At 48.0% G+C, this 26,253-nt stretch overlaps 1 protein-coding gene across 1 annotated transcript; it reads left to right on the top strand.

Annotated features, from left to right (window-relative positions):
- The first annotated feature begins 654 nt into the window (after positions 1 to 654).
- CCNI (cyclin I) lies at positions 655 to 25,904 on the top strand. The gene is made up of 7 exons (XM_072335522.1): positions 655 to 792; positions 11,175 to 11,331; positions 19,056 to 19,190; positions 22,077 to 22,151; positions 22,324 to 22,464; positions 23,313 to 23,543; positions 24,144 to 25,904. Exons 2-7 carry the CDS (start codon positions 11,218 to 11,220, stop codon positions 24,600 to 24,602), a joined length of 1,155 nt encoding a protein of 384 aa, XP_072191623.1. The 5' UTR covers positions 655 to 792; positions 11,175 to 11,217; the 3' UTR covers positions 24,603 to 25,904.
- Positions 25,905 to 26,253: the final 349 nt, after the last annotated feature.

Below are 26,253 nucleotides of genomic sequence, written 5' to 3'. Positions count from 1 at the left end.
TTTCACTGGGAGTGCAGTGACAGGCACTGCACAGCTGCCCAGAAAGCGAGGTGCTGCTGCACATCCTCACGGTGCCAGGACGTCACGCCAACTATTTACTCTAGATGAAGTCCCCGGACTTTAAATATCACAGCCTGTGACGAGGCCTCTATTTATTGTTTCGCGGCCGCTTTAAGCCCACAGCTCACATCCCAGCTACGACCCGCTCCCAGCGAGGGGCGGGCGGCTCCAGTGCGCAGGCGCCGCGGAGGGGCGGCGGCGCGCTTCGCTGCGCGCGATCCCTCCGCCGGGCGGCCTGAGCAGCGAGTCCCCCGACCGACAGTCGTAACGGCGCCGTCGAGGGGCGCCGCGCCCTTCCGCCGCACGGCGGCGCTGTGGTGCGGTCTCCCGGCGGCCGCCCCGCCTGCGCGGGAGGCGGGGAGAGGCTGAGGGGAGGCGGCGGCGGCGCCGGCCCTTCTTTCCCTCCCCTGCTCCCCCCGGGAAGCGGCTGGCTGCGGGCTGCCTCTCGCTCCCCCTCCCTCCCCCCCTTTTAATTTTAATTTTATTTTATTTTACCCCCTCCCTCCCCGTTCCCCCCTCGCGGCGGCGGCGGCGGCCCGCCTCTCCTTTCCCTCTCCGTCGCCGCGGCCCCGCCATGGCGACATGAGCCTGCCGCCGGCCGCCGCCGCCGCCGCCGCCCCGGCCATGGGGCCCGCACGGAACTGAAGCGCCGCGGAGGAGCCCCGCCGCTGCCGCCCCGCCATGGGGTGCTGATGGCCGGGCCCCGCCGGGCACCCCGCCGCCGCAGGGGAGGTGAGCGGGGTCGGGCGTGCTGGCGTGCGAGGGATGCGCGGCGCTTGTGTGTGCGAAGGTGCGAGGCGCCGTGCTGGGGGGGCCAGCTGTTGTCGCCGAGCCGGGCGGCCCTTGGTGCTGGGCAGCGGTTGTTTGGGTTCTCTCCGCGCCTTTGCTCGTAGCTGTTGGCGGAGCTGGGCCGTGCCCATCCCTCTTTGCTGTCCCGTCGGCGATGGAAGAAGTTTTGTGGAAGGAAGAGTTGTGTTTACTGAGCACCAGAGGTCTGAGATTGCCGTCTTTCTGGTAGAAAGTAAGCTTGCAAAGAAAATCCTCCTGCAGACTTGTTCTTAGTGCAGTAATAAAGCTGTCCCTTTGCCTTCCCATTCCTGCCCTGCAAAGAAGGAAAAGGGAACAACCCGGTAGCCTCCCACCCTTAGAAAGGAGGCTGTTTAAATCCTCGGGTTAGAGCAGCGCTTCTTAGTATTGAGCTTTATGAGCATCCTTCTCATAATGTGGCAGCAGGGTGCATGGCACAGCCCCTTCTATTAGAAGTGTGAGACTCCTTATAACTCAGTATTTAAATCGAGCAAAGCACGGTGTGTGGTTGCTCAACTCTGCTGCTTGGAGCATGCCTCACCTGTACCTTGCAGGGGTGACGTGTGTCTGTGGCCCTTTCTCCCCTCCTGCCCAGATTCTGGAAGCGAGGCAGGGCCAGAGCTTGTCTCTCTAAAAGCAAATCACTGTGTCTGAAAGTAAATTTCCGTGTCTCGAGGGTTTGCTTTTGGATCCCTGCTAGTGATACAGGTTTGCTTTTGAAGGAGTTTGGCTGCCTTGTGAGGCTGGGGGGGCAGCTTGCTCTCATCTCAAGTCTTGTGCCTGTGCAGACCTTGATGTAGGATGCAGGAAGCTGATCTTCTTTTCTGGCTTTTCCCCAGCAAGAGATGAACTTCAATGTAGTTTGATAAACGGTGGAACTGATGCTGCATTTAATGCATCTGTATTCTTACTGTTTTGTATTTTTCTTGCCATGTCTGGGTCTGCTGCTCTCTTAATATCGTTGCATGATTGACAGAGCACGTATTGCTCTATCTCTGTACAGAAGGTGCTGCTGGAGCTGGCTGGAGGTGTCCTGGGCTGCTGCCAGCATCCAGTGGGTGCTCACAGAGCTCTGCACTGAGGAAACTGCTGCTATTCTTGCACTGTGGAGGTGTTGGAGTGGCTTTATATGGGGAAACAAGCAAGTCAGGAGTTGGGACTTGTGGTTTTGAGGGCAGCACGGCATCCAGAATATGATATTAACACTGGGATGCAATCAATATTTACCTTCTAAAACGTGTTCATTTCCTATTTTCAGAATACTTGTTACTATAATCTTTACAGACTTTGTGGTCGAAATATCATTTGGTCTGAAGGTGAGGCCATTCAGCATCACTCTTTGCTTGTTGTTTCCCTGTGATTAACTTCCCAAGTCTGCAGCCAGACCCAAGCATTTGCAGTTTCAGCATCTCCCCTACGGTTCGGCTTTTGTGTTCCACTCTCAGCTCCCCCAGGCTCAGCCACTCAGGAAAGTACCCTTATAGGCAGCAGAGGCAGAGCACACCTTCCCTCAGGTCTGCATGAAGGATGCTTTCCTTCACACATCCGCAGCAGCTAAAGCAGTAGCTAAGCTTCACCTCATGCCAAACTGCGTTATCGGGAGCGTGTATATTGGTGGGCTCAATATTCATGTTTTTACATGGCAGCTGTCCTGCTGGTATGAATGATATCTTTAACCTGTATGACAGAATAGATGTGCTGTCTGCTGTTTATTTCATGCTGCTCTGTAGCCTGCTGGAAGTAAGCTTAATGAAGCACCAGCAGCACTGGTGGCTTCAGAGGATCTTCAGGTCCCACAGCCAAGGTGCACAATGGGTGCACAGAACTAAGCTGCCCAAGAACAAACTGGCAGCTTTCCTTAGCTCTCGTGATTTCCCATGGGGTAAGAGATGCTGTAAATGCAGCTGCTGTCAGCGGGACCCTCCAGTGAAAGCAGCAGGAAATCCAGGCTGGCCACTGGGGAGTTGGACTTGAAGGAGAATTCTGGTTTACTGACAATAGAGGAGGGGGGTTTCTTTCAGAACTCAATACAATAATAGCTGTTTTCAAGTACTAGGGAGGCAAGCTGAAGTCACTTAGATGTGTGGAAAATATCAGGTGTCTCCCTTTGTAAGTAGGAGGCAGATATGGTCTGAAATTCTCCTTACATTTGCTAACTGTAAATAATATCAACACTTTTATTATCCGTAATGTGTATTTGCACTCGGGATGCAATAAACTCACTCAAAAGCTCCCACTTTAATAACATGTTACTACAGATACTCTACTTTGCTCGTCAGTCCAGGCATGAAACATTTCTTTACCAGGGTGATGGGAGGTGCTGGGTGAACCCATTTGCAGAGGCACTGTGCCTTTTGGCGATACTAATGCTGCACAGGGTAAGATCACAGAATCACAGAGTGTTTGTCATCTGGGGTAGCTTCTCTTCAGTGCTGTTTGGTTACAGTTTGGCCCCCCAAATCTTCAACATTTGTTTTCTCAATGGAATTTGGACTGCAGACCTGGTGATTTTCAGTTACCGTGCTGAAAAGCCGCCTTCTTTTAGAGATGCAACTGCTCTAATAACGTTGCTGTCAGATGTGGCTTAGTCTCCATTTATGGAAGAGCCACAGATGTGCTTGTACTTGTGTTGGTAGGAGCAAAGGGGAACTTTGCACAACACACTTTGCAGAAGTGGAGCTCTAGTTCTGCTGTTACAGATACAGCCCTTGGACATGTCAGTACCCACGCTGCCTCCTGGCTTTATCTTAGGCTGAAGACTCTTGTGCTTAGGTCTGGAACCTGGGAAATGGAGGCTGTTAAGTTAGTACCAATAGGGCAGGAGAGATGAGCGTGTAGGGGAGAGCCAGGACTGTGCCGTCCTATTTTTGTGGACAACTGGAATTAGGTCCTTTTATGTATTGTCTCAACGAGAGGCTAATTAGACAGCAAGCTCATGCTCCTGGAGGATAATTAAGCTTTATAGCTGTGGGTTCTCTTTGGTTAATGAGAATGAGGAGCTGGTACCCTCAGAGCCTAAGAATGCTGTTCTGCAGCTACTGTGCCGTACCTCATAATTGATCTATTGTTTCTACAGCAGATAATTTCTCATTTCCTCATAATTGCCTCTTTTTAGTGCCTCGCACCGTATCCTGATATTAGCTGTAATCACTGATAATTTACCCTGAAGCCAATCGGAGCCTGCAGAGCAAAATATTTGCCATGGCGAACATTTATGCTCTCAGATAAAATTGTCTTTTGTTGTTGTCAAGAGGGATCAAGCCATTGTAGATGCATGGTTTTTTTTGGATGTGAGTGTTGAACTGAGTGAAAACTTGTTTGGTTGTATTGTTGTTCATTAACATTAATGACTGCCGCCAAAAGACAAAGAGAACTGATGCTGGATCCGGCTCCTTTCTCTTTGCCACAGAGGCACTGTGTATTTATTTGGTTTCAGGCGATGGTATTACTCAAAAGGTGTTGCATGATGCCTTACATCCTGAGTACTTGTTGACCCTTTTAGAGTTAGCTTTTATGGCCATGAAAGCCTCTGGCCCTACTTTATGAAATTACTGCTCGGTTTCATACTTCATGAGCTTGATTTTCCTCACAGTGACTTCCTTCAACTTGCTGTTGATTTATGTTATGTTGGTGATGGGAGAAATGAATCATGCTCTGCATGTGTTGCCTTTGCTTTGAGGAGACTAGCAGTGAGACATTACATAATGCCAGGTTTAGTTTGCTTTTTTTTTCTTCCTCTTTTTTTAAAAGCTTCCTGCTCTGCTTTCAGCATTTAGAGAGGCCGTATGTGCCCCTCTGGGCATACAGCTGTGCTCTCACCACCGCACTGCTCTGAACCTGAAGCCTATAAAATCACAGAAGGGCTGCAGTGGATCCAGCTGGCCCAAGCACTGCTCCAGAAGAGATAATCAGAGCATGGTGCCCAGGGCCAGATCCAGGTGGCTTTTGGAGATCTCCGAGGATGAAACCCACTGGGCTTAGCCATGACACCAGGTTTCAATCCAACCCATTCCTCGCCCAGCCCTGTATCTTAGCAACTTGTCTATGAAGGTCTTAAGGGGGACAGTGTCTGAAGTCTGGATAGACAATACCCACTGTTGTTCCCTCATCTACCGAGCTAGTAGTTCCATCACAGAAGGCGATTAAGTTGTTCAAACATGACTTCTCCTTGATGAATCCATGCTGGCTGCTCTGATTATTCATTTTTTGTTGTTATCCTTTTCATGCCCACAGAGGATTTCCAAGATTATCTGCTTGGTCACCTCCCCAGGGATCAAGGTGAGGTTTACCAGCCTGCAGTTCCCCCAATCTTCCTACTTGTTCTTGGGCAGCATCTTTTTACTCATCCTTTCTTCAACCACATTTGTGGTTTGTATTTGTTATTGAATTTTCTAGGAGCTGCTTGTTCATCCCTGTAGGCCTCCTGGCATTTTTGACAGACTTGTATCTCACTGAGTTTGGCTTTTCTTGAGATTGGAAGTTGTGATCCTTGAATACCGATCAGCTTTCTCCTGCCCTTCTTTACTCCATTGTCTTATCCCATGCAACTACCAAGCAGATCTTTGGAGAGGCCAAAGTCTGCTCTCTTGAAGTCCACTGTTGTGAGCTTGCTTCTTATGTTTCTCCCAGGATCCTGTACCCTGCCATCTCCTGGTCACTGCAGCCAAGGCTGCCTTTAAACTTCACATCCCCAGTGACCCTCTCCTTGCTGTGGGCATGTGTGAGGCCCAGAGGAGCAGCTCTCCTTGTTGACTCTTCTATATATATTGGTCAGGAAGATGCTGTCAGTGCACAGAACTTCCATGGACCCACAGCCTTGCCTCTAGAGGGATCTTGGATGTTCCCCAGTGATCCTGAACCTCGTTCCTAAGTTTGTTTCTTTGCAGTTCTCCTGTGCTTCAGTTCTGGGCACCATCTCTTTAGGGAACTGTTGCACGTGAGGCTGCCTGTCCTGAATGCATCACCCCTGTGTACAGAGTAAAGGCTCACACTCCTCACCTGACAGCATGTCTCTGTGAGCTCAGAGATCTGTGTGCCAAGCAACAGCACGGCTAATCTCTGCCTGAACTGTAGCCCGAATTCTTTGGCATATCAGCAGCCAGGGGATGAACCTGCAGTGTTGAAAGAGTATAAAATGTGAGCATTTATTTTGCGAGCGTCATAAAATGGCATAGAGAGGTTCTGGTTTGCAAGAGTCTTGGTTCTGCTTACTTTAATCCATACAATCAAAGAGCCTCCATCAGTTAATAACTTCTCCTTTGATTTTTTAAGTTCAAATAAAGCAAAATCTTAAAGCAGAACTCATTAAAATATATTGAGTTCCATCTCCTCTTTGCATCAAACTCATGCTTCCTGCAGCTGAAGCAGGTCTCCTAGGGCTGGATTTTGCCCTCACCTTTTATTCACACTGTGCTTGGTGTGTTGCCACACAGTCCCTTAACAAGGAAAGGAGCTGTGCCTCAAACAGGTTGTATCACACAACGGTGGCATAGAAAAGTTGGGGCAAGTGCTGACCAAAGGCCATCCTGGGCAAATGCTGCTTGGACATCATGGCCTTCAGAGTGACCAAAAAGAGACAGTGCCCTCATCCAGAAAAGGGTTAGGGCAGGGGAGACCTGGAAGCGTGCCTGCCTCTCTGGGAGGGAAGAAAGGGGATGTTGTTTTAAAGTTCAGCTGCGAGTTCATCTTCTGCCTTGGTTTTCTGTCATTTGAGTGTCCCTTAGATAGTGAAGCTCTTGTGTTGGTCATGAGCTCTGGGCAGTGAGAATTCTTAGAGTCAACCCAGTTTGAGGGACACTGGGTTTGGCAGCAGCTATGGGCTGTACAAAATGGCTCAGGACTGTCTCTGCTCTGTACTAGGCCATGGGAGCTCTGTGCTTCAAAGCAGGCTTTAGAATGGCTCCCCATCAAAACATTGCCCTGCGTTCTTTCTTAGTGCTTGCAGACTTGTGTTCTTTAACTGGCTGCTTTCTTTAAAATGTTTGGAGAGCTCCTTAAATTTGGAAAACCAGCACTAAAATGAGGTCACATTTATTTACACTCCCAGGGAAAGATCTGGTTGGAGGAAAAGAAGTGGCAAGTGTGTGATGTACATGAGCTTGCCTGAAAGATGCTGCCAGAATATCTCACAGGCTTCCCTTTGTAGCAGATGGTGGGAGTTGGCGCTGGGTGAGTCATGCCGACAAATGGCAAAGGGCCCTCTTCATTTCCAGCCTGTATTAAAGTACCTCTTTCTGAATTTCAGGCTGTTAGCTGCTTGCTGAAGGTGTGCTGTCAAACGCTGTGGCATTCTTATGTTTGATGTTGATACATTTCTCTCAGGGAAATACGTTTTAATATCCATTACTACTAGTTCCACAGAAATCAGTTCCTTGCTTCGCATCCATGTGCTTATTTAGATGTTGAAATATCAAACCGTATTCCCAAACATTTTCCCCCCGATCATTTAATTTGGAAAAGCTTACATACGCTGTCTCACAGCTCCGTCATGCTATTGCCACTAACCAGGCTACAACATGATTTACTTAGCACAAGGCAAGCAGTTGGATGTCAATTTTAACCCGTACTGGTCCTCTGTGCTGTCACACTGGGTTGTGCTTTAACAAAGGGAAAGAATGGAAGGCTGGGCATTGATTTGCAGTAGCGAGGCATTTGTGGGGCACTGTCCTCCTAGGATTGTTATTTGACACAAGAGTAATGTAGGAATCATAAAGGGAGCTGATGCCTGCTTATTTTGCTTCTCAGACCTCAGCAGGTCCTGTAGCCGCTTCCTCTCATCTGAAGTGCATTTTGTGGGCTGCTCTGCTGGCGCTGGGTGAGGAAGGAGTTAAGGAAGAGAAAGCCCCAGATACTAAAATTAACATCCGTCCCACCCCCTGCCCACAGCTCTGAAATTTCTAATCGCATCTCGCAGTGAGCTGATTCCTCCTAGCAGCACTAACTGCGTTTTGATGGTTGGAAATCACAGATGGCTGGCTGGGGCTCGCAGGGATTCAGCCTCCATCCTCTCTTCCTTCTGCTTTGCCTTCCTCCCCCACGCAGCAAAGTCTGTTTTCAGGTCATCTGTAGGATTGTGTTACTGTGTGCCACAGTTGAAGCAGATTTGGCTGCTGCCTGCTGAAGATGCTGACAAGGGCTGCAGAAATGCGTGTGGTGCCTGAGCTCTGTTGCAATGACCCCTCTTAGCTCCAGAATAGCCACCTGGATTTATGTGAAAAATAAGGACAGCAGTTTTTAAGCTGTCTCTAATCCCAGAAATCTTTGTTTTTTTCCTCCAAAAATGATCTGTTTGAGGAAAAAAAAACAACACAAAAACCAACAAACCACACACAATAACCTGTGAAACGAAAGAGGTTTTCATAATTGCCCTGAAGGATTTCAGTGATGCTGTTTACAGTGCATTCCTGTGTGCTGTTGTATTGGCGTGGTTGAATTGCAAATGGAGGCGGGGCAAAATCAGGAGCTGAGTTACAGGCCTGTTCTGATGCTGGAAAACACATTCCTGCAACGCAGACACTGATTCCTGGTGTCAGTGCAAAGGCAGCACAGAGCCTAAGATGGGCCCTGTAGTCCTGATGCAGTGACTGACTGCCCCAGTGCCTGCCAACGGGGAATTGCTTTTGGAGGCTGTGCCCTGTAGCATTCAGCAGTATCAGACTTCTCAATGGAAGCAGAAAGCACTCTCCGAGTCAGCTATAAACCTGGATGAAAAAGGGATGTTTTTGTGATCAGGGTCACGTTTTATGGGCCCAAGCTGAATTTTAGTGAATACCAGAAGTTTTGACTCCTGAATTTCAGAGCAAGATTCAGGCTGCAACGTGTAGCAGCGCTCACAGGAGACATCCAAACAAAGCTGGTGCATTTACTTGGTTTAGTTCTGCTTTGCTAACTCTCCAGCTGTTCTTGGAGCAACATGAGTGCAGATGGTTGACCATCCACTAAAAACTAAGCAACTAACAGCAGCTTGAACAGTGGTTTAAAACTCCCAAAGTGACCACAAAAAAACAACCCACCCCAGAGCTCAGGTTTCATTTTCAGTCAGGAAAACAGAGGCAGAAAGCGAGGATGAGTTACTTTATGGTGACCTAACCAGGCTCTAGTATTGTCATCCCGATGGGACTTCCCAGCTCTGAGTTCTGGGACCTGTTTCCTCTCCGAGCAGTGCTTGCGGTGTTTCAGGAAATGCTGCATACGCTCAGAGCATGCTGGCGTTTCTTTAAATTCGCTGTGCGTTTATCTGATGAAGAGCGATGTAAATTCAGATGCAAACAAGCTGCAGACCTCCGGCTGCTTGGCAGCTTGCCTGCTCTGCTCTCGGTGCTGGAAAAGTCTGCGCGCCATTTTTGCTCCAAGGAAAACTTTCAAGCGCGTCATTCTCCTTCTTTTTTCCTTATAAAGGTTACTGAGCCTCAGCCCTTGCTCATTTCCCTCCCTAGTTCAATGAGGAAAGGTTATTCTTCCTTCTTCCACTGCAGACACCGCTGGATAGAAATGCTTCATGCTCAGAGTCCTTGGGGACAGCACCGAGCTCCCTGCTGGGGCTGATGTACAACAGGGATGGGATCAGGGCGGCAGAAATGCTTTCTGGAAAGGATTCTGGAGCCAACCCTGTGGCCCAAAATCTGGGAAAAATGATGTGAGCAAGAACAAGATGAGGCCCAGAGGGCTGTGAAACCCATTTTTGGTGTGATTGTGGTGGAAGCAGTTATGTCAACAGAAAAAAAGCCTCTGAGGATGCTGACTCTGGCCTGAAGTTTTTCATGTGTTTTCTCCAGTGGTTTGAGGGATGGTTAATTACTCTCTCTTTCCTACAGAACCGAGCGGAGAGCATCAGTATTTCATTCTTGGAGGTACAGCTTCTCCTCCATGAGCAGGCAGTGCAGAGCCAGCCGTTACCCTGCTTTGGGGACATTTCTGCCGCCCACAGTGATAATTAATTAGGAACTCAGGGTGGATTAAAAGTGATTTTGAGATGTGCTGCAGAGCATTTCCAGCCTAGTTAGGAATCCTGGTCCAAGGCATTCCCTCCAGCCAGAAATGTCTGCGTAGCCTTGCCCTGCTCACCTGGGGTCATTTCCACTTGCTTAGGGCTATGCCGAGCCTAGGACAGCCATGCTGGTGTTCACAAGTAAGCATTTGTTTATAGAAATTCAGTCCAGAGGGCTTTCTGTTTAGAATTGAAAGGCTGGAAGTTTATTTGCCGCTTAAAGTCTGGGCAGCTCCAGGTGAGATGCTTCATGCATGGAGCAGGTTCTGGGGGAACCTCAACCTCTAAAAACTTCTGTAAGTTAATACAGGAAAATGTTTGTTCTGCAGTTTCCTTTAAAGTTGCGGCAGCGCTTTGGATGTCCTTTTGTTCAGAGCTGTTGTTATTTACAGTAAATCATTTCTCATTGCTTTCACTGTGATCTTTGTTTATTTTCTCTCTTCAACATGTTGCCTTATTTCCTGTAAATACAGGAAATAACGTTGTATCAACAAGCTGGTCTTAATAAAATAGCTTGCTTAGGAGTTGGCCAATATCCACCTGTTTCAGATTTCACAGCAGCTCTCAAAAGGAATAGAAAGCTTCAATAACTTTCCCATGGATTTACCCTTCAGGGCAGAATTGTTTCGCCATGCAATTTAATACTGTCGAGAAATGTGCAGACAGAATAATGGCCGGAAGTATTAGCACAATTTGGGTAACCTCTTCAGTCAGATCACCTTCCCCTTTGAAGAGTATGCGGTGGAATCTGTTGTCTTAAACATATGTATATGTATTATGGTTTAGGTTTTAATTTCAAATGTAGAGGTACTGACACACTCTTACTGTAGATAGAGGCCACGGCCAGGAGGAGTCCCTTATTATTTGTTTTGTGTACAGCAAGATGTTCTGCTTTAGTTTGTGTGCTTTTTGTGATTCCTTTTGGAATGAGGTGTTCCTGAATACCTAGGCCTGGTTGAAATACCCTCTGCCACCTACCCAGCATGCAGCCACTTCGCTCCTTGAGGAGGCTTTCACTGTGTTTGCCGCTTCTTCCTCCATTGTGACACGTTTCTTATATCAGAGATGTGCTGTATGTTTTTTGGATCTTAATACGTTTTTAGAGAGGTTAGACCCAAGTGGAAACTTCCTGAACTTCCTAGTACACTTGTACAAGACTCTGCAGCCCACATAGCTGTTTCAGGCCTGTGGATGTGAGTTAGAGCTGGTTCTTTGGGTTCCCTTGGGAAGGTATGCCAAGTGCATCTCTGCCTGTGTTGCAGATGAGCCTGTTCCATTTCCTGCAGTTTCAATCACCTCTGTGCTTTCTTTGCCTTTGCAGGTAGCTGTATCCAGCTGGGTGGCAGGCAGATCCAAGGGTCACCATGAAGTTTTCGGGACCCGTGGAGAGCCAGAGGTTGTCTCTCCTTCTGGAGATGGCAATCTCTAGGGAAGCTCAAATGTGGAAAGCACATGTGCCGAAAATTCAGCCCAATCAGGTAACGTCTCATTTTTACGTCTTTCCTGAAGGTGTGAGAGTATCCTCTGGTATATTTCTGTGTGAGCAACTCAAGCTATTGCATGAGGGGTTGTCTTCTGTTTGATACCTGGAAAATTAGCCTTTGAAATAAGTGGGTGCTGTTCTATTGGTGGGATAGACCTGCAAGCACAGTACAGAACACGCTGTACAGCGTATGGAGCTCTGCTGCTTGTGAAAGCACGTACGTGTATTGGTTTAATTAAACTCATTTCATAAACTGCATGGAATAATTAACACACGTTTCTGCTCAAATTCTGTCCTTAAGAGGAGCGAAACTCTTGCTGCATTATCCAGCCTGAGCTGAGTTTGTGTTCCTTCAGAGTCAGTACCTGTCTGGCACCTGCACTCAAAAACACCTGAGAACTCCGTGTAGTTTTGTTTCAAAGAAGCTGTGCAGTGAGAGGATGGTGTATTAGAAGTGCGAGCTAACTTCAGAGTTTTCTGGTACCTTGCTGTTGGAGTGGATCGAAATAACCACTGAGACAGGCTCCGAGCCAGCCTTGCTCATATTGATTGATGTAAAACGTTCATACGGGTTTGTCAGTCAGCTTGTCAAAGCTAATCTCTGGCAAACAAGAAACTGTCGCTGTTCTCTAGGAGCAAATGTGTTTTTAAAGGGCTCAGTATTACTTTTGTTAGTCCACACATAATTTTCCAGACACACGACTTGCTTGTCAGAGGCACAGAGCTGCGCTTTCTTCAGGCCACACACAATTTAAGACCCTGGTTTATGGTAAACCAGCTTGCTATTCTGTGCTGGCAGTATTGCTGGGGTTAGCAGTTATATTACAGGGAGATAAGATTACAGTATAACAGGATAGCTAGGGATGCAGAGTACAGCCAAACCAGATTCTCATGCAAAGATTTCACAGGGATAAAACACCTCCCTTTCTGCCTTGGTTGAGTTGGTACTGGTGGCCCAGAAAGCACCAGCTGCAGCAAGGGGCTGCATGATTGCCCACTGAAGATAGGTGCCACCCATGGCATGCTTCAGTTGTCACTGCAGAGTGGGGACTAATGCTGGTGCTGTGGCCTGGCTGTTCTGCTGCTCAGCTGTGGTGTTACATGGCCAAGGTTAGCACAGCTCACAGGTACCCTGTGGTAAGGGTAACGTGGCTGCTGCCTCTGCCCAGTATAGAGCTGGCGAGGTGCCTCTGCTGCTTGCTGTGGGATCACGTGTAGAGGCAGCCTGGTGTGCATTGTAACCTTTATGCTCAGAAGACAATCAGTTCTGACCTGAATGGATGCCAGGCAGCTTGCCCTTCTCATGCGCAATTACACTGTGATGATGAAGGATCCTTCCCCTGCCTTTGGACAGTATTTGTGAGATCCCAGCTTAGGAGTGTTTCCTGGCTCTCGTGTTTGTTTCCCTAGGGCTTCCACTCCTTCAGTTTCACAGGACTTCCAGCTCCAAAACTGTCTTCTTTACAGCTTCTTTCTGAGCATTTTCCTACGTGTCTGTTCAGGTGTTGAGTCAATCAGCTAGAATGCCGCAATATTAAATGTCTTTTAGCAGTAAATAATCATTACATTGGAATGAAATTCCTGTCTGCGTATGTGTAAAATGTACGAAGGTCATTTTAAAAAGAGAACATAAACACAGCTGTCTGCTTTGGGGAGATCCTGGCTTGCCACACCAGTGGCTGAGAACCTTGTCTCCTTAGTTGTGTGAAATATTTCTTTCTGTTCCTCCAGCTCAGGACAAAACTTTCCAAACTGTCACGTGTTCCTTCACTTCTGCACTATGCGTTTTGGCAATGCAGCCAAAAAAGTCCCAGAAGTTCCAACATGAGTTACCCTGTGTTCTGTAATATCTGGAAGGTCCCCTTCCCTAGCATCTATTTCTCTTCTGAAAACAGCTGCAGTAGCAGTGAGGTATGAAACCAGTCATCGCGTGAATCTGCGCTCCCCTGTGTATCAGATTTGGCAGCCTGGAGCATGTGTTTCTTTCCATTCCCTGCTGCAAAGGTAGACTGACTCCAGTCTGAGTTTTAATGAAGTCATCTGGTTTGCAAATGAGAAAATATGAGTGCATGTAGGAAAAGCGCTGATGAGATTGAGGTGCAGTGTTACTATTTCTCAGGAGTGGATTTTTTGTTTTGGCTGTGCAGGAGACAGTTTTTGGTTCTAGTGTTTAGAAAGAAAGAAACAGTTTCTAAATATGTGTCAGCATTTGAGATCTGTGAGAGGAAGAAGGAAACTGAGAAAAACAGGAGCACACTTACAGTCTTCTTGTACAGGATGCATTGTGGACTTCTGTTACTGTATGTGATTTTTGTGTTTGCTTTAATTCTTGTCTGAAAGCTCTCACTCCCTACTGCTACGTACATTTCTTTTAGCTGTCCTCCTTTATGTGTACATCACTGACCCTGGGTGTTTGCAGTGCATTCAAGCCAGGTGTCACAGGGGCTTTTCAGCCTCAGAAAGCAGCTGGGCTGGGTCTGGAGCCCTCTTAGTGCCTCTGGATGTACTTGGTCTTTTTTCTCTTACTTGTTTCCTTTGGGTTACATGCAGATGGCATTCAGTTTTCATGTGCCTAAGGCTTGAGCAGTGAAGCAGTAAAGATTGGCCAAAGGTTGATTTTTGCATGTTACCAAGTAACTTTGCAGCAGAGAGGTCTGTAAGGCAAGGTTTCATTTTTGTACAGAAATACAGTGCTACTTCTGTCATCCCTCCGCTGCTGCTTGTTCTGTTTCTTTCTTTCTGTCCCCTGTTGTTCTCTGTACACCATGAGGAATCAGTAGACCTTGGTTTATTCCCTGTTTTTCCACTGCCTTGCCACATGACCTTGGGCAGGGCGTTTAACCTTCTGGTGCCTGTTTACCCTGTGGGTGAATCACGGACTGACCAGTTTCGTGAAACAATGTGAGATGAATGGGTTCAGTCCTGCTGGGAGGCTGGGCACTAATCTCTCCCCTTGGTGCTCGGGTGCAGTGCTGTACCGTGATGGAGGCTGCACTGCTCAAACTCCTTGCTGCACCACTGGACCATAGGCAGACCCCACTGATGACCCCTTATGGAGATCCTCAAGAGAACCGTGCTTGTTCCCAGCTGGTGCAAGCTGGAAGGGACCCATGTGCCTTGCCTGCAGGTCACTGATGTCAGATAAGCCCTCCTGAGACCCAAATAAGGACAGATTTGCAGGCGATGTTTACCATTACCCTTCTCAGGAGCCTCTCAGTCCTGATAAAGGTCACCTTCCTGCTCCTGGATGAACCTGCAGTAGAAACAGGCAGAACCAAATAGGGGAAAGAGCAAAACATCTCTGGAACAGCAGATAATAAGAAAAAAAAATAAAAAATGACGGGGTGTTTTTCGTAGGTGAGGCAGCAATAAAATTGAGTCATGTTTGCATTTGAAGAGAGTATATTTTTAGACTGAATTTTGCAGAAGTCCCACAGTGTTCTGACAGGTGATCTGTGCTGTGCTGCCATTGGAGCCTGAGTCACAACTTCTGACCCTCTTGTGTTATAGCAAGTAAGTGTGCAGCAGGCCCTGCAGTCAGGGTAGTAGTGAAGAGATTTGGGTGTTGGTAAATGGGAAGCTTGTTTTGAACTGCTCTGGGCAGTACTTTTCCCTGTCACCAGGGCCTCAACGGCACCATCCTGATAGTGCCTGAGAGATGGGGCTGTGGGCAGTGCTCTGGCAACAGACATGTAAGGTGCTAATGATCACCAATACTGGTGCATGCAGGTCTGTTGGTGTGTATCAGGTGCTGTATGCTCTCCCTCGGGCAGAGCTACTGACCTAAGGGTTGCTCTTTGGATTGGTAGAATGACAGCCATGGTCTGTGTGGTGCTGCCATTCTGACATGCAGCAGTCTCCTACGTGCTGGCATGCTGACAAGGCCTTGTCTTATGGTGTTAGGTAAAGCACCTGCCTAGAACCCTTCACGGAAACATGTTGGTCACTGACAGTATTTAAAGGCATGTTCATCAGGAGTGTAGGCAATCAAGCAAACCACTGCAGGAAACGTTCCAATGTGATGAAGCCCTCCCTTACCCTAGGAACAGAAACTGAGAACCTGTTTGCTTCCTTGTCTGTGTCCAAAACACGATCTGCTAGCTCTGTTGTTCCTGCAGGGTGGCTCGGTCCTGTTCTTGCTGACACAAACTGCTGCACTCAGAAAAGGTGGGAATTACCCTTACATCTATTACTTAGGAAAGAAAATAGAGGTGTGTTACAGATTTGAGAGAGCATCTGCCAGAGCTGTTAGGGGTTGGTGTGTGCAGCATGCTGTCCTTTGCTCCTGCCAAACTTCTGATGATGGAGGTGCCAAGCAGGAGGGAGCCAGATGGAGGAAGGGAGTGCTGTTAAAGAGCGCTGGTTAATCTTGGTTTTGGATTAATTTTCTCTAATTAGAACTTGTGCACTAGGCTGTCGTACGCTTCCACCCCCAGAGATGAGTTCTACAATGGCAGATTTGTGGGGACAATACAAGATGACCACAGGTAAACAGTGAGCAGCAAAGGACAGCATCTGTGGGAAAGCACCTCCAGAACAATGAGGGGCTTTTGCTTCCTGGCCCAGTGGGACTTTCTTTACTTTCAGCCACAGCAGTGTCTCGGTTTTGCTTTTCATTTTGTATAACTCATGGGACAGTGACCTGACTGCTTAATTAATTTCATAAAGCTGTGTTTCTGACTTGTGATGCTAGGACAACACACATACACCTTCAAGGGAGAGGGATAAAGACTGACTGTCACCCGTCCCATAAGGGCCATATGGGCCATAAGGAACTTCCCTGGTGCTGCTGGGAGGAAGCCGAGACTCACCCAACTTTTTTTTTCTGTGTAGAGGACAGTTGTTAGCAGGGGCTGAGTGTCCAGTTGCTTTCTTTCCATTGCGGCTTCCCTGCATAGAGCTAACACCCTGGTCTGAGGTATCGTCTCTTGGCACTGCACCACCTGTGAAGGGTGAGCATCCTTTCTGGCTGCTTATAGGAGGACTGAAGGCTGGGCGACAGTGCAGAAAGACGATCTGAGCCCTCCCACTCCATCTCACGCAGATGCTGTTTTTAGGAGAAGACCTGACCTTTTGCTTTGGCAGGAACAAGGAGAGCAGAGCTGAGCCGTGGCCAGTTCAGTCCTGCCTACCCAGCCAGTAGCGTAAGAAATGCCATTTTCACTCCCACTCTGTAGCAGATGTTGTATAACATACATATAGAACAGAGCTGTATAGGTACTGTATAGTTTATTGTCGTATAGCAGGTAGGAGAGGCAGAGGCCTCTGTCAATGAAACACTGGTGGTGCATCTCTTCCCTCAGTGAAGAAGAGCCCAAGTCCACTTTTGCTGGCTTTACCAGTAAAGCTACTGGCCAGAGCAGGAGTCATATGGAAAGTTTTACAATCGTGTTTATTTTGTTCAATGGGATTGGTTTGGGTTTTGGTTTGGCTTTCAGCTGATAGGCACACAATGCTTACCTTCTGGGCTCAGCCAGATACTGCATTTCCAACATAATCCTTTAAGCTGCTTGAAACCTTTGAAGTCTGCAATATTGTCCAAACCTGGCTATGACTGTAAACCCTTTTTGTATGGCTTTGTCTCCTTCCATTTAAAAATAGGTGCAGCATGAATGTTCATCTCACCTACCACTCCTCCCTCTTCCAGTAGTGTTTGGGGTTCAGCTGTGCAGGCTTGGCTTTGCTACGTGTTAAGTACTTTCTACAAATATAGCTACTATGTAACACACTTGTTTGCTTATTTTTCTCCCCAGATACATTCTAGGTCCCCATCTCACTGTCCAAAAGAAGATGTTAGCAGAGCATTCACTAAATTCCCTGCTGCTGCAAGGTGCATTCCTTATACTTCCAGTACGCTTGGAACTAGCGTTTCTGGAATGAGTACAAGGCAGCAGGAGTTGTGCCCTGATGGTGCTCATATTTCCACTTGAAGCTGCAGTAATGGTTTCTAAAATAGTTTTTTGAACAGAAGCAACTACTCTTCTCCCTTGAAAAGAGGTGGGTGCTGATTTTAACAAGCCCCGGCACAGTCAGGTGGCACCCAGTGGTCCCAGCAGAGTTGAGGGGCCCATTTGAATCAGAGGTGCAGTCCTGCTGATGCCATTGTTCTGCTGGTGCTTCAGAAGCAAAAACAAGGCAGGACTTTGTCCTCTGGAGCACCTGATGTAGTACTGAAGGCACGCTGTGCAAGCAGAGGTGGTATGTCTTTCTAAGGCCAGCTGGTGCAGCTGGAAGAAACAGCTTTTGATTACACAACTCTGTGTCTTGAGCTTAGATGACTGTACAGTAGCACTGTTGTTGCGTTATTTATTCTAGGGGTGACTGCCTGTGGGTGGGACCCATGTCAGTGACCCACAGGATTCTGCCCACAGTTTTGAGCCTGCTGCCTTCCCTTCCTTCCCTGCCCCAGGCAGTATGTGGGAGGCTCAGCAGAGCAAGGAGTTAAAGCACAGCGTGGACATTGTGTTGCAAGTAATGTTTCTGCAAGGTATGAAGCAGGTGTTGTATTGGGAGGCCCTGGTGGAATTGCAGCTCTGCCTATGGCGCTGCTTGCACAGGTTTTCTGGGCTTTGAGGGTGCAGCATCAGAAGACCTGCAACAAAGTGCACCACTGTCTGTGCCAGGTGGCATATGGTCGGTAGCGCAGTGATGGATGGAGCCTGCGCTATTTTGCCTCAGCATTGAGCGTCTGTGCCTTGTAAAATCACGCTGTGTTCTGCCCCCTGCATTAGTGCTGGGAGGACAGCTAGAGCCTGGCCCTGCAGTGATTGCTGTTTGTGCGAGCCCTTGCCATTTTTTTCCTAGGGCAATCTGGCAGCTGGGGTTGCATTTAGGTTCATTCTTTTAAGCCGTCTCAGCAGTAGCCAAACTGCTGCGGAGGTCAGGGACCCTTTCATTGCAAAAGAAATTTGTTTGCCTTCACTTCTCACTTCTGGATACGCCCTCACCAGTCATCTCAAATTGTGCCCCCCAATTGAAGGGAAAACAAATGTTTGCTCGGTTGAACTGAAAGGCTTTGCTGAAGCTGTAAATATTTCAGGGTACAAGTCAGAGAGATTCTGTATCAATGATTCGTCTGTGTGAGTGTTGGAATTCAGCTGTCCAAGAAAATCCACGATGGTGACTTAGGCCAGAAAGAAAACAAACAAAACTAACCTTTATTTAGTTTAAATTGTACCTGCTTTGCCCTGGTCCACAGTTAACCACAATGCTGAGCTCTTCTGTGAACTCTGTTTAGAATTTTCTATGTTTAATGGTTAGCGAGCTAAAAATATGCCCACGGTTTGAAGGAAAATAAACCCTTCCTGTCCAAAACACCAACTCATTTCCCTCCCATCGTCTGTCTATCAGGGGCTGTGCACCCGCCTGGCTCCCATAGCGCATCTGCTTTTCCTCAAGGTCGGCTTTTTTGTGTATGCAAGTGATTCTAAGGAGGTTGAAAAAACTGTATACTCAAGAAACTACAAGGCATCCTTCCTCTTTCCCCACAGTAACATTTCAGAGTGCTGATTGAGGGTGCTGGAAGGAAGGTCGTTAGGGCAGATTTCTTGCGTTGGAGTAACTGGGAGAACAAAGCACTGATTCAGGCTGCCCCTGAGCATCACCTTTCCAAAAGGCTTTTGATTCCGTGCTGAATAATTCCTGCAGGAATACAAATGTTTGGTCTTCTCTGACTTGCTCTGCTTGTGTTTAAGAATAGTTTGTTTTTCTCTCCAACAGGATGTCGCCATTTCTCCAAAGCAGAGGGATGAGGTCATTCAGTGGCTGGCCAAGCTCAAATACCAGTTCCACCTTTATCCAGAAACACTCGCCCTGGCCATCAGCCTTTTGGACAGGTTTTTAGCTGTGGTAAAGGTAAATATTTGCAAATACATAAACTGAAATAGATTCCTAACACCCACTCAGCAGTTTCTGTGTACGGTCCTGTTGGCATGGTCAGATGGAAATGCATGCTTCCCCTCTGCTCTTACGCTCTTTTTTTTCTCTCACACCCTCCTTGGATGCTGCCTGCGCTGCTACAGGTGCTTGATGGTGGGTTATAGAACTGGCAGCACGCAGTGAAGCACTTCTGGAGGCTGATTAACAAGAACACACAGTTCTTGAGAAAATGACCCAGCACTTTTATCTGCCAACACTGTTTTCCTACTTCTCTCTCCTCCCTTCTGCCCATTTCCTTCACGTCATGCAGATCATTAGTTTAGAGATACATTAAGCTAAGAGAATGCACACCCTCTTCCTCTTCAACTACGTGCTCACTTAAAAGTGAGAACTCTGTTTGAATGTTGAATTTGCCCTAGTGCAGTACATGCCTCCTAATCTACAGCTAGCTAGTGCTGATTCAGAAACAGTGTGAAGAAGGGTTTTGCCTTAGAGTTAAAAAGTCTCCACCTTAAACTAATTGACTCATTAAGCTAAAGGAAATGCCCGCTAGCCCGCATTTGGCAATACAGGCCTAATGCCCTCTGGTACAGAAAGTCAGGGAAAGTTGCTGCTCACAGGTCTTAATTTCTCTGGTGTTTAAACTGCATTTAGTCGCATTTGTATCACATTAAACTGCTGCGATCACCTGCTAGCAGAAAACTAGTTGGAGGGTGCTTCTAAATGCTTAGGGGCAGGTTTGGGCCTGGCAAGCTGCTAGTGCAGAAAGCTGAAAGAAGTGGGGGAACATACAGGCAGGTGTGAGCACTTTTTGGGGGAGAAGTTACTCGGTACATATGTGCTCTGTAGCCAGCCTGACAGACAGACCTGGAGACTGATGTCTGGATATGTGTAGGGGTAAAGGAGAGGTGAGGTAACCAGGAGTGGGTGCCAGCCCTGGGAGTGACAGGCTGCCCAGCCCCAGAGAACACGTAGACCTGTTTGGTTTAAGACTGGCATGTCATGAAGCTGTTCTTAAAAGGTAAACAAACAAACAAACAGCATTTAGGGTACCTGCATCTAGGGGCTGCTGCCCCTCTATGTCAGCCAGTGGCACTGTCTGTCTGCTCTGGAGACAGATAGGAAGCACTGCACTTCGGTGGTGTTTTGCAGCTGTGCAAATGACACCATCCATTAACCTATTCTAGATATTTAGTACTGCTGATGTTCAAGTTACAATTCATGGAAGTTTTTAAGATCTTAAATTGGCTGATTTACTGAATTACTGAAATGAAAAAAAAAAAGTCTTTTAAATCCCTCACCAGCTAATGGCCGCGAGTACAGTTTTTCTTTCAGTAATTCGCAGCAAAGAGTCTACAAGGAGACTATGAGGATGTGAGTAAGCAAGTTCACTGCCTGCTTCAGGCATTGAGCAGGACTGCAGAAGGGTGCTTTGCAGCTCGTTCGCTGTTCCTTCTGGGTGAGTGCTATTCAGACAGCTCAGAGGCAGGTAGAGGCTCCTGTAGGAGACCAGGAGGAGAAATAAGTTTAATGTGCAGAGGTATGCAGAGGCACCACCTTCAAGTGCAGATTCCCTACAAGTATTTAAGCTGAAGTTTAAATGGCAGTGGGAAGCCAGTGCTCCAGGCTTAGCAATGTCCCTTTAAGTAGCTGTGGCCAAATGTTATTAAAGATCTTCATTTTGAAAATGATCTTTCTCTCATTGCTTCCTGGAAGCAGCCTGCTGGATTTCTTGACAGCGTTACCTGAGTGTAACATGCAGGATCTAGCATTTCAACTACCCCATAGCTCCGTTCCATCTGCAAAAATTTACCTATTAAGAGTGGATCATGCAGCAGTTTAGGTTAGACGTAGATTATTGTATTCAGTGCAGGATTCTCACTTACCTTTGAGTAAGTTTTAGCATCTCCTAATGTGGAAGAAGAGTTGCAGGTACCAGTAGGCTGCTGGAGGTGGGGGCATGGCTCTGCAGCTGCCTGCTCACTCAGCTGCAACAGAGTTTAGAAACAGTGCCTTGGCATTTCCTCGCCCCCTGCCACTAAGGAGCAGGGTAGCTCGTATGGGGTGATGGAAGCAAAGCCCTTCATTGGAATCAAATTGACAAAGGTCACTGCTGAGCAAAAGCTCCAGCAGATGCACCACATTCTGAACATTTGCTTACTCTGGTCCTTCACAGAGACTCCATGAGTACCTTACAAGCATGTGCCTGCTGCTGTTCTGCTTTTTATTCTGAATCAAGGCCTATAAGAAATGTTTTTGTTATGTATTGAAAATCACTTTTCTCCCTTCAAATCCAACATTACCTCACCTGCCACAACGCACTGTAAAAGCCTGGCTCTCTCTTAAGAACCCCAGGGTCACAGTTGAGAGAATTGCAAAAGAGAGACAGTAGTGATGGTTTGTTGTTTTTTTTAACAGGTGCTTTAACTTCCGTAGACAAAGGCAGCATTTTAAAATACTTTACAGTGTTTTCCTTCTTGTTATGGCTGACGCCCAGCAGCAGTGCTGAAGCAGGTGGAATGGCAGTGGCTTATGCCAGATGATAATTTCCCCTTCTGGCTTTCTCCTTCCCATTTCTACTCCAGTTCCTAAAAATGAGCTCGTTCCACTCCGCTGCTGCACATCAGTGGGTGCCAGTTACAGTCACGAGGCTGGCAGGTTCCTATCCTGCCTGATGTCACGGAGCACAGATCTGTGCTCGGCCCGGCTCACCAGTGCTGTGCTGTGATGAGAAGTCAGCCCACTGCTCTGAAACACGTTGCACAGGCAGCTGAGACCCTGAGGCTTAGGATGTTCATCCAGAAAAGACTGTGCGTGGTTCCTGCGTCACATTCACAGAAGGACTTTTGTTCTGTATTGTAGGCCCGTCCAAAATATTTGAACTGTATTGCAATCAGCTGCTTCTTCCTTGCTGCAAAGACCATTGAGGAAGATGAGGTAACCTTTTTGTTGTCGTTCTGCCTTAGCATTGTCTGAATATATGCTGTTCAAGTCCTGCCTTTGCTTGCATGTGGCAGCTGACGCTTGCCAGGACAGGAATGGAGCAGTTTTTATGATTTTAATAATAATAATGGGTTTTCTCTTTTCTTCTTTGTGTTGGCTGTTGTAGAGGATTCCAGTACTGAAGGTGTTGGCTCGGGATAGCTTTTGTGGTTGTTCTCCAGCTGAAATTCGCAGAATGGAGAAGATTATCCTGGATAAACTGAACTGGGATCTTCACATGGCAACGCCACTGGATTTCCTTCACATTGTAAATGAGGGGCTATTATTTACATCTCTCTGGTGTCTGCTGGTAAAAGTATTGATAGCTAACCTAGACCAAAGAAAAACCTGGAGGGGAGTGCAAACCTCAGGGTGTGGATGCAATTCCTCAGTGTAAGCAGTTTTTGTAATAAAAGTAATTATTAACAACAAAAAAAGGCCTTGCTGGAAAATTCCAGAGGAGATTTGTGCCACTTGAGGGGCACTTTTCGAAATGCAGGCCTGCCATCTGGAAATGTGGCCCTGTTTTGAGGCACGGCAAGCCACGCACTGTGATATTCACTGCTCCTGGAAACTCTGCCCTTGAATCTTAACTGCCAGCGTTATTCCTCACAGCTAAATAGAAGGCAGCAAGAAAACGTGAATGAACCAAGGAGAATGCGCTGATGCTGGGCAGTGGGAGCGCTTGGTGCTTGCTGCAGGAAGACCAGGCCAGAGAACAAAATTCTTGGATGAAAGATAAAGGGAATGAAGGTGTCCTGAGATTCCCTTTATTGAAGTTCATCTTCTCAGTTTGCTTAAGGAGGAGTTTTTTGTTTGAGACACCTGAACTGCCAAACGCGCATTGGTGAGAGGAGAAGGGAGCCTTTTGCCAGGCCCCCAGGCAGGGTGTGTGTATGAATGCAGGCGCTGCCAGAAGGGCTGTGCTAAGCAGTCAGTGGGGGTTCAGCTGACCAGTGCTTTTTCCATGATGTGAAAATTGCATTGAGGGTCGATCTGGAAGATCCCTGTGCATCAGAGATGTCAGTTGTTGTTCTTGATGTCTGACCTAACCTCAAGAACAGGGGCTGCCTGTTGGTGATACCGCCAGCCTCACGTGCTTGTTTCCCCCCTCAGTTCCACGCAGTCGCAGTGTCCAACAGGCCTCAGCTCCTGTCCATCCTACCCAAGCTGAGCCCCTCTCAGCACGTGGCGGCACTCACCAAGCAGCTGCTGCACTGCATGGCCTGTTACCAGCTGCTGCAGTTCAAGGGCTCCATGCTGGCGCTGGCTATCGTCAGCCTGGAGCTGGAGAAGCTGCTCCCCGACTGGCTGGCTCTCATCATCGAGCTGCTCCAGAAGGCACAGGTGAGGGGGTGCTGGCACCACGCTCTGCAGCAGGGCAGGACTGGGCACACAGCCCGGCTGTGGCTTTCAGATTCATCGCTTGCTGATCTGTGCCTGCTTTCGTGCTTCTCTGAGGATGGCTGAGCTTCAGGCTGTGGGGAGTTTGTGGGTCAGCTTTGCAAAGCGTTAGTCTTGACTGCCTCCAGTAGGTGACAGAGGGAGGATCCGTGTGTCCTTCTGCACACGGGGGGCAACACAGCGAGGAGAAAATCCCGGTTAGCTGCTCCACTGTTCATTTTAGGCATACTACGCGGTCTTACCCATACTGGAAAGACAAACAAGCTGCTGGGGAAGATGCAGCGAGGCCTTTTAAAGTCTGACCATTTTTCCTCCCCCAACTATTTCCAGGGGGCTTAAGAGGAAGCAGGGTTCCATATCTTTGAAGTCTTTGTGTTTTGTTGTTTTTGTCCTTCATCCTCCTGAATTCATCATGCCATTGGGAAGCACGGTGCACGGGTGGCCAGTACACTCAGTGCCTCAGCCCTGCCCTGACAGGCTGCCTGTCCTTTCCCTGGCAGTGATCCTGCGATGCTGATGTTTTCGCTTGTCTCCTCATTCCAGATGGACAGTGCGCAGCTGATCCACTGCCGGGAGCTCGTGGCACATCACCTTTCCACTCTGCAGTCTTCTCTGCTGCCCAATCCTGTATATGTCTACAGTCCCCTCCAGCATACCCTGGTGACCTGTAACAGAGGAGCGTTCAAATGCCAGCCCTCCTCTGTCCCAGGGCCAGGTTTCTCCAAGGACAACGGCAGGCCAGAAGTGCCGGTCACAGCTACAGCCGCGCTCTACCAGCGTCTGCCAGCTCCCAGCGGTTGCAAGCAAGCCTCTGCCAAGCGCAAAGTGGAAGAGATGGAAGTGGATGACTTCTACGACGGTATCAAGCGTCTCTACAACGAAGACGCTGCTCCAGAGGTAGTGGCTCTTGAGAACATGGGCTCTGTTTGCGGCGCTGACGTCTCGAGGCAGGAGGGCAACGTTTCCCCTTGTCCGCCTTTACAGCCAGTGTCTGTCATGTAGCTGTGAGCACACACACCACCCGCTGCACCACAGCTACGCGTGGAAAGCCACGCAGAACCTGGCCTGGGGGGAGAAGGGACCATACCTTGTCAGGCTGAACTGAAGGGAGCCAACAGAAATCACACCCCAGCCCTGTTCTCAATTATTTTTTTCCCCCTTGTGCGGCTAATTCTAGTTCCACTATTTAAGCACTTGAAACACAAAAAAGTATAAAAAGCTATAAAAAAAAAAAAAAGACCCCCAAAAAAATAACCAAACAAAAAAAAGTAGCAAAAATTTGTTTCTTTCTAGTGTTGTCAGCTCCACTGTTTTCCTGCTCCCGTGTATCGTAAGCCATCCTCCATGTCTAAGAGCTCTCATCAGTTGTGCGGTTGTTTCAGGTTTCCCAGCCAGTTGACACCTCCGGTCTGATTTCCATCCTCTCCTTGCTCTTTTCTGCTTGCTCCTCTTTTCATCCCCAGCGAGTGTTGCGCATGATGTTCCTACATTCATGGCAGGTTTCTTTTTTTCTTTCTGAAGAAAAAGGCCTTTTTGTTTCGTTAGCACTTTGGTGTTTAAATGTGGTAATATTTAAAAAACTGGAGTTAAATAAGAGGTTAGTCAGGAAAAACACACAGCGCTGCTCGCCAAGCGCTCCGCACCGACGTAACCACAGGAGTGTGAACGTACCCTTAGAACACGAGGGCGTCCAGCCACGGTGCTCTGTCCCTTAACATCCAAACTGCTGGCAGACACAGGGAGCAGTTAATAGATTTCGCACTGCTTGAACAAAAGCGGTGTGTTGTTTGCACTGGGATGTGTTGCACTCACTCAGTGTGGATGTTCGGCAGCACTTGACTCCAGGCATCAAGTGCAAACCTTGAGCTCTGCCGAATCTGGGTGTTTTTTTCCCCCTGTGTGTCTGTAAGCTTAGCATGCGACCAGCAGTGCCTGGCGGGGTGCTGGGCAGCCTGATGTTTGACAGGTTCTAATGACCAGTCACAAATAAAAAAAACCCAAAAAAACACACAAAAAAAACCCCCACCCCAAACCAACCCCCCAAACCAAACCGAAACAACAACAAAACCCGCCCCAATCGACCCCCGAGAGCCCCTAAACCCAACCCCGAGTTTTGTGTTCATGTAACTTCTAACCAAGAGTAAAACCTTCAAAAGCTTGTCTCTTTTAAATGTTACACCTCTGTTTTCTCAGAATGACCTGTCCCGATTGTAAGCTCTCTCCACAGCCCTGAGGAAGGTATTGTATTTGGAGCCATTGTACTGATGAAAGCCTTCTGGTAGCAATAAAGAAAGTTGTCCTGGATTCTGAGTCCCGTTTCACACTTCTTACCTGGGTTCGGGATCCATTTTACATGGTGGCCATGAGGAAGCTGCTCTGTGCCGGACCTGCGAGACCAGGAAGTGGGCAGCCGGGGTGCCAGGGAAGGGTACTGCAGCGGGCACAGCTCATTACTTCAGACTCGCTTCAGTGCACACATCTTTCTTTGTTAAATTACCCAGTGTGTCGGCCCAGAGCAAAACCAGCCCCAGATTCCAGCAGTAGATTCAACACGAGTGCTGGGCAAGCTGCAGGCTGCCCACCAGCCAAGCACACTGCTTGTGAGCAGTGTGCTCCAAGCCCATCTGAGAGCCCTGGCTGTGGCTGCAGTCAG

Source organism: Excalfactoria chinensis, chromosome 4, assembly GCF_039878825.1.
Source record: "Excalfactoria chinensis isolate bCotChi1 chromosome 4, bCotChi1.hap2, whole genome shotgun sequence".
Taxonomy (NCBI): Eukaryota; Metazoa; Chordata; class Aves; order Galliformes; family Phasianidae; genus Excalfactoria; species Excalfactoria chinensis.
This window is presented reverse-complemented; position numbering and strand designations above follow the sequence as displayed.

What these genes read in the sequence shown, in the direction of transcription:
- CCNI (XM_072335522.1), top strand. Translation starts at nt 11,218, where the DNA reads ATGAAGTTTTCGGGACCCGTGGAGAGCCAGAGGTTGTCTCTCCTTCTG. An exon ending in CGAAAATTCAGCCCAATCAG is followed by an intron (nt 11,332 to 19,055) that starts GTAACGTCTCAT and finishes TCTCTCCAACAG; the next exon opens with GATGTCGCCATTTCTCCAAA. An exon ending in AGACCATTGAGGAAGATGAG is followed by an intron (nt 22,152 to 22,323) that starts GTAACCTTTTTG and finishes TGGCTGTTGTAG; the next exon opens with AGGATTCCAGTACTGAAGGT.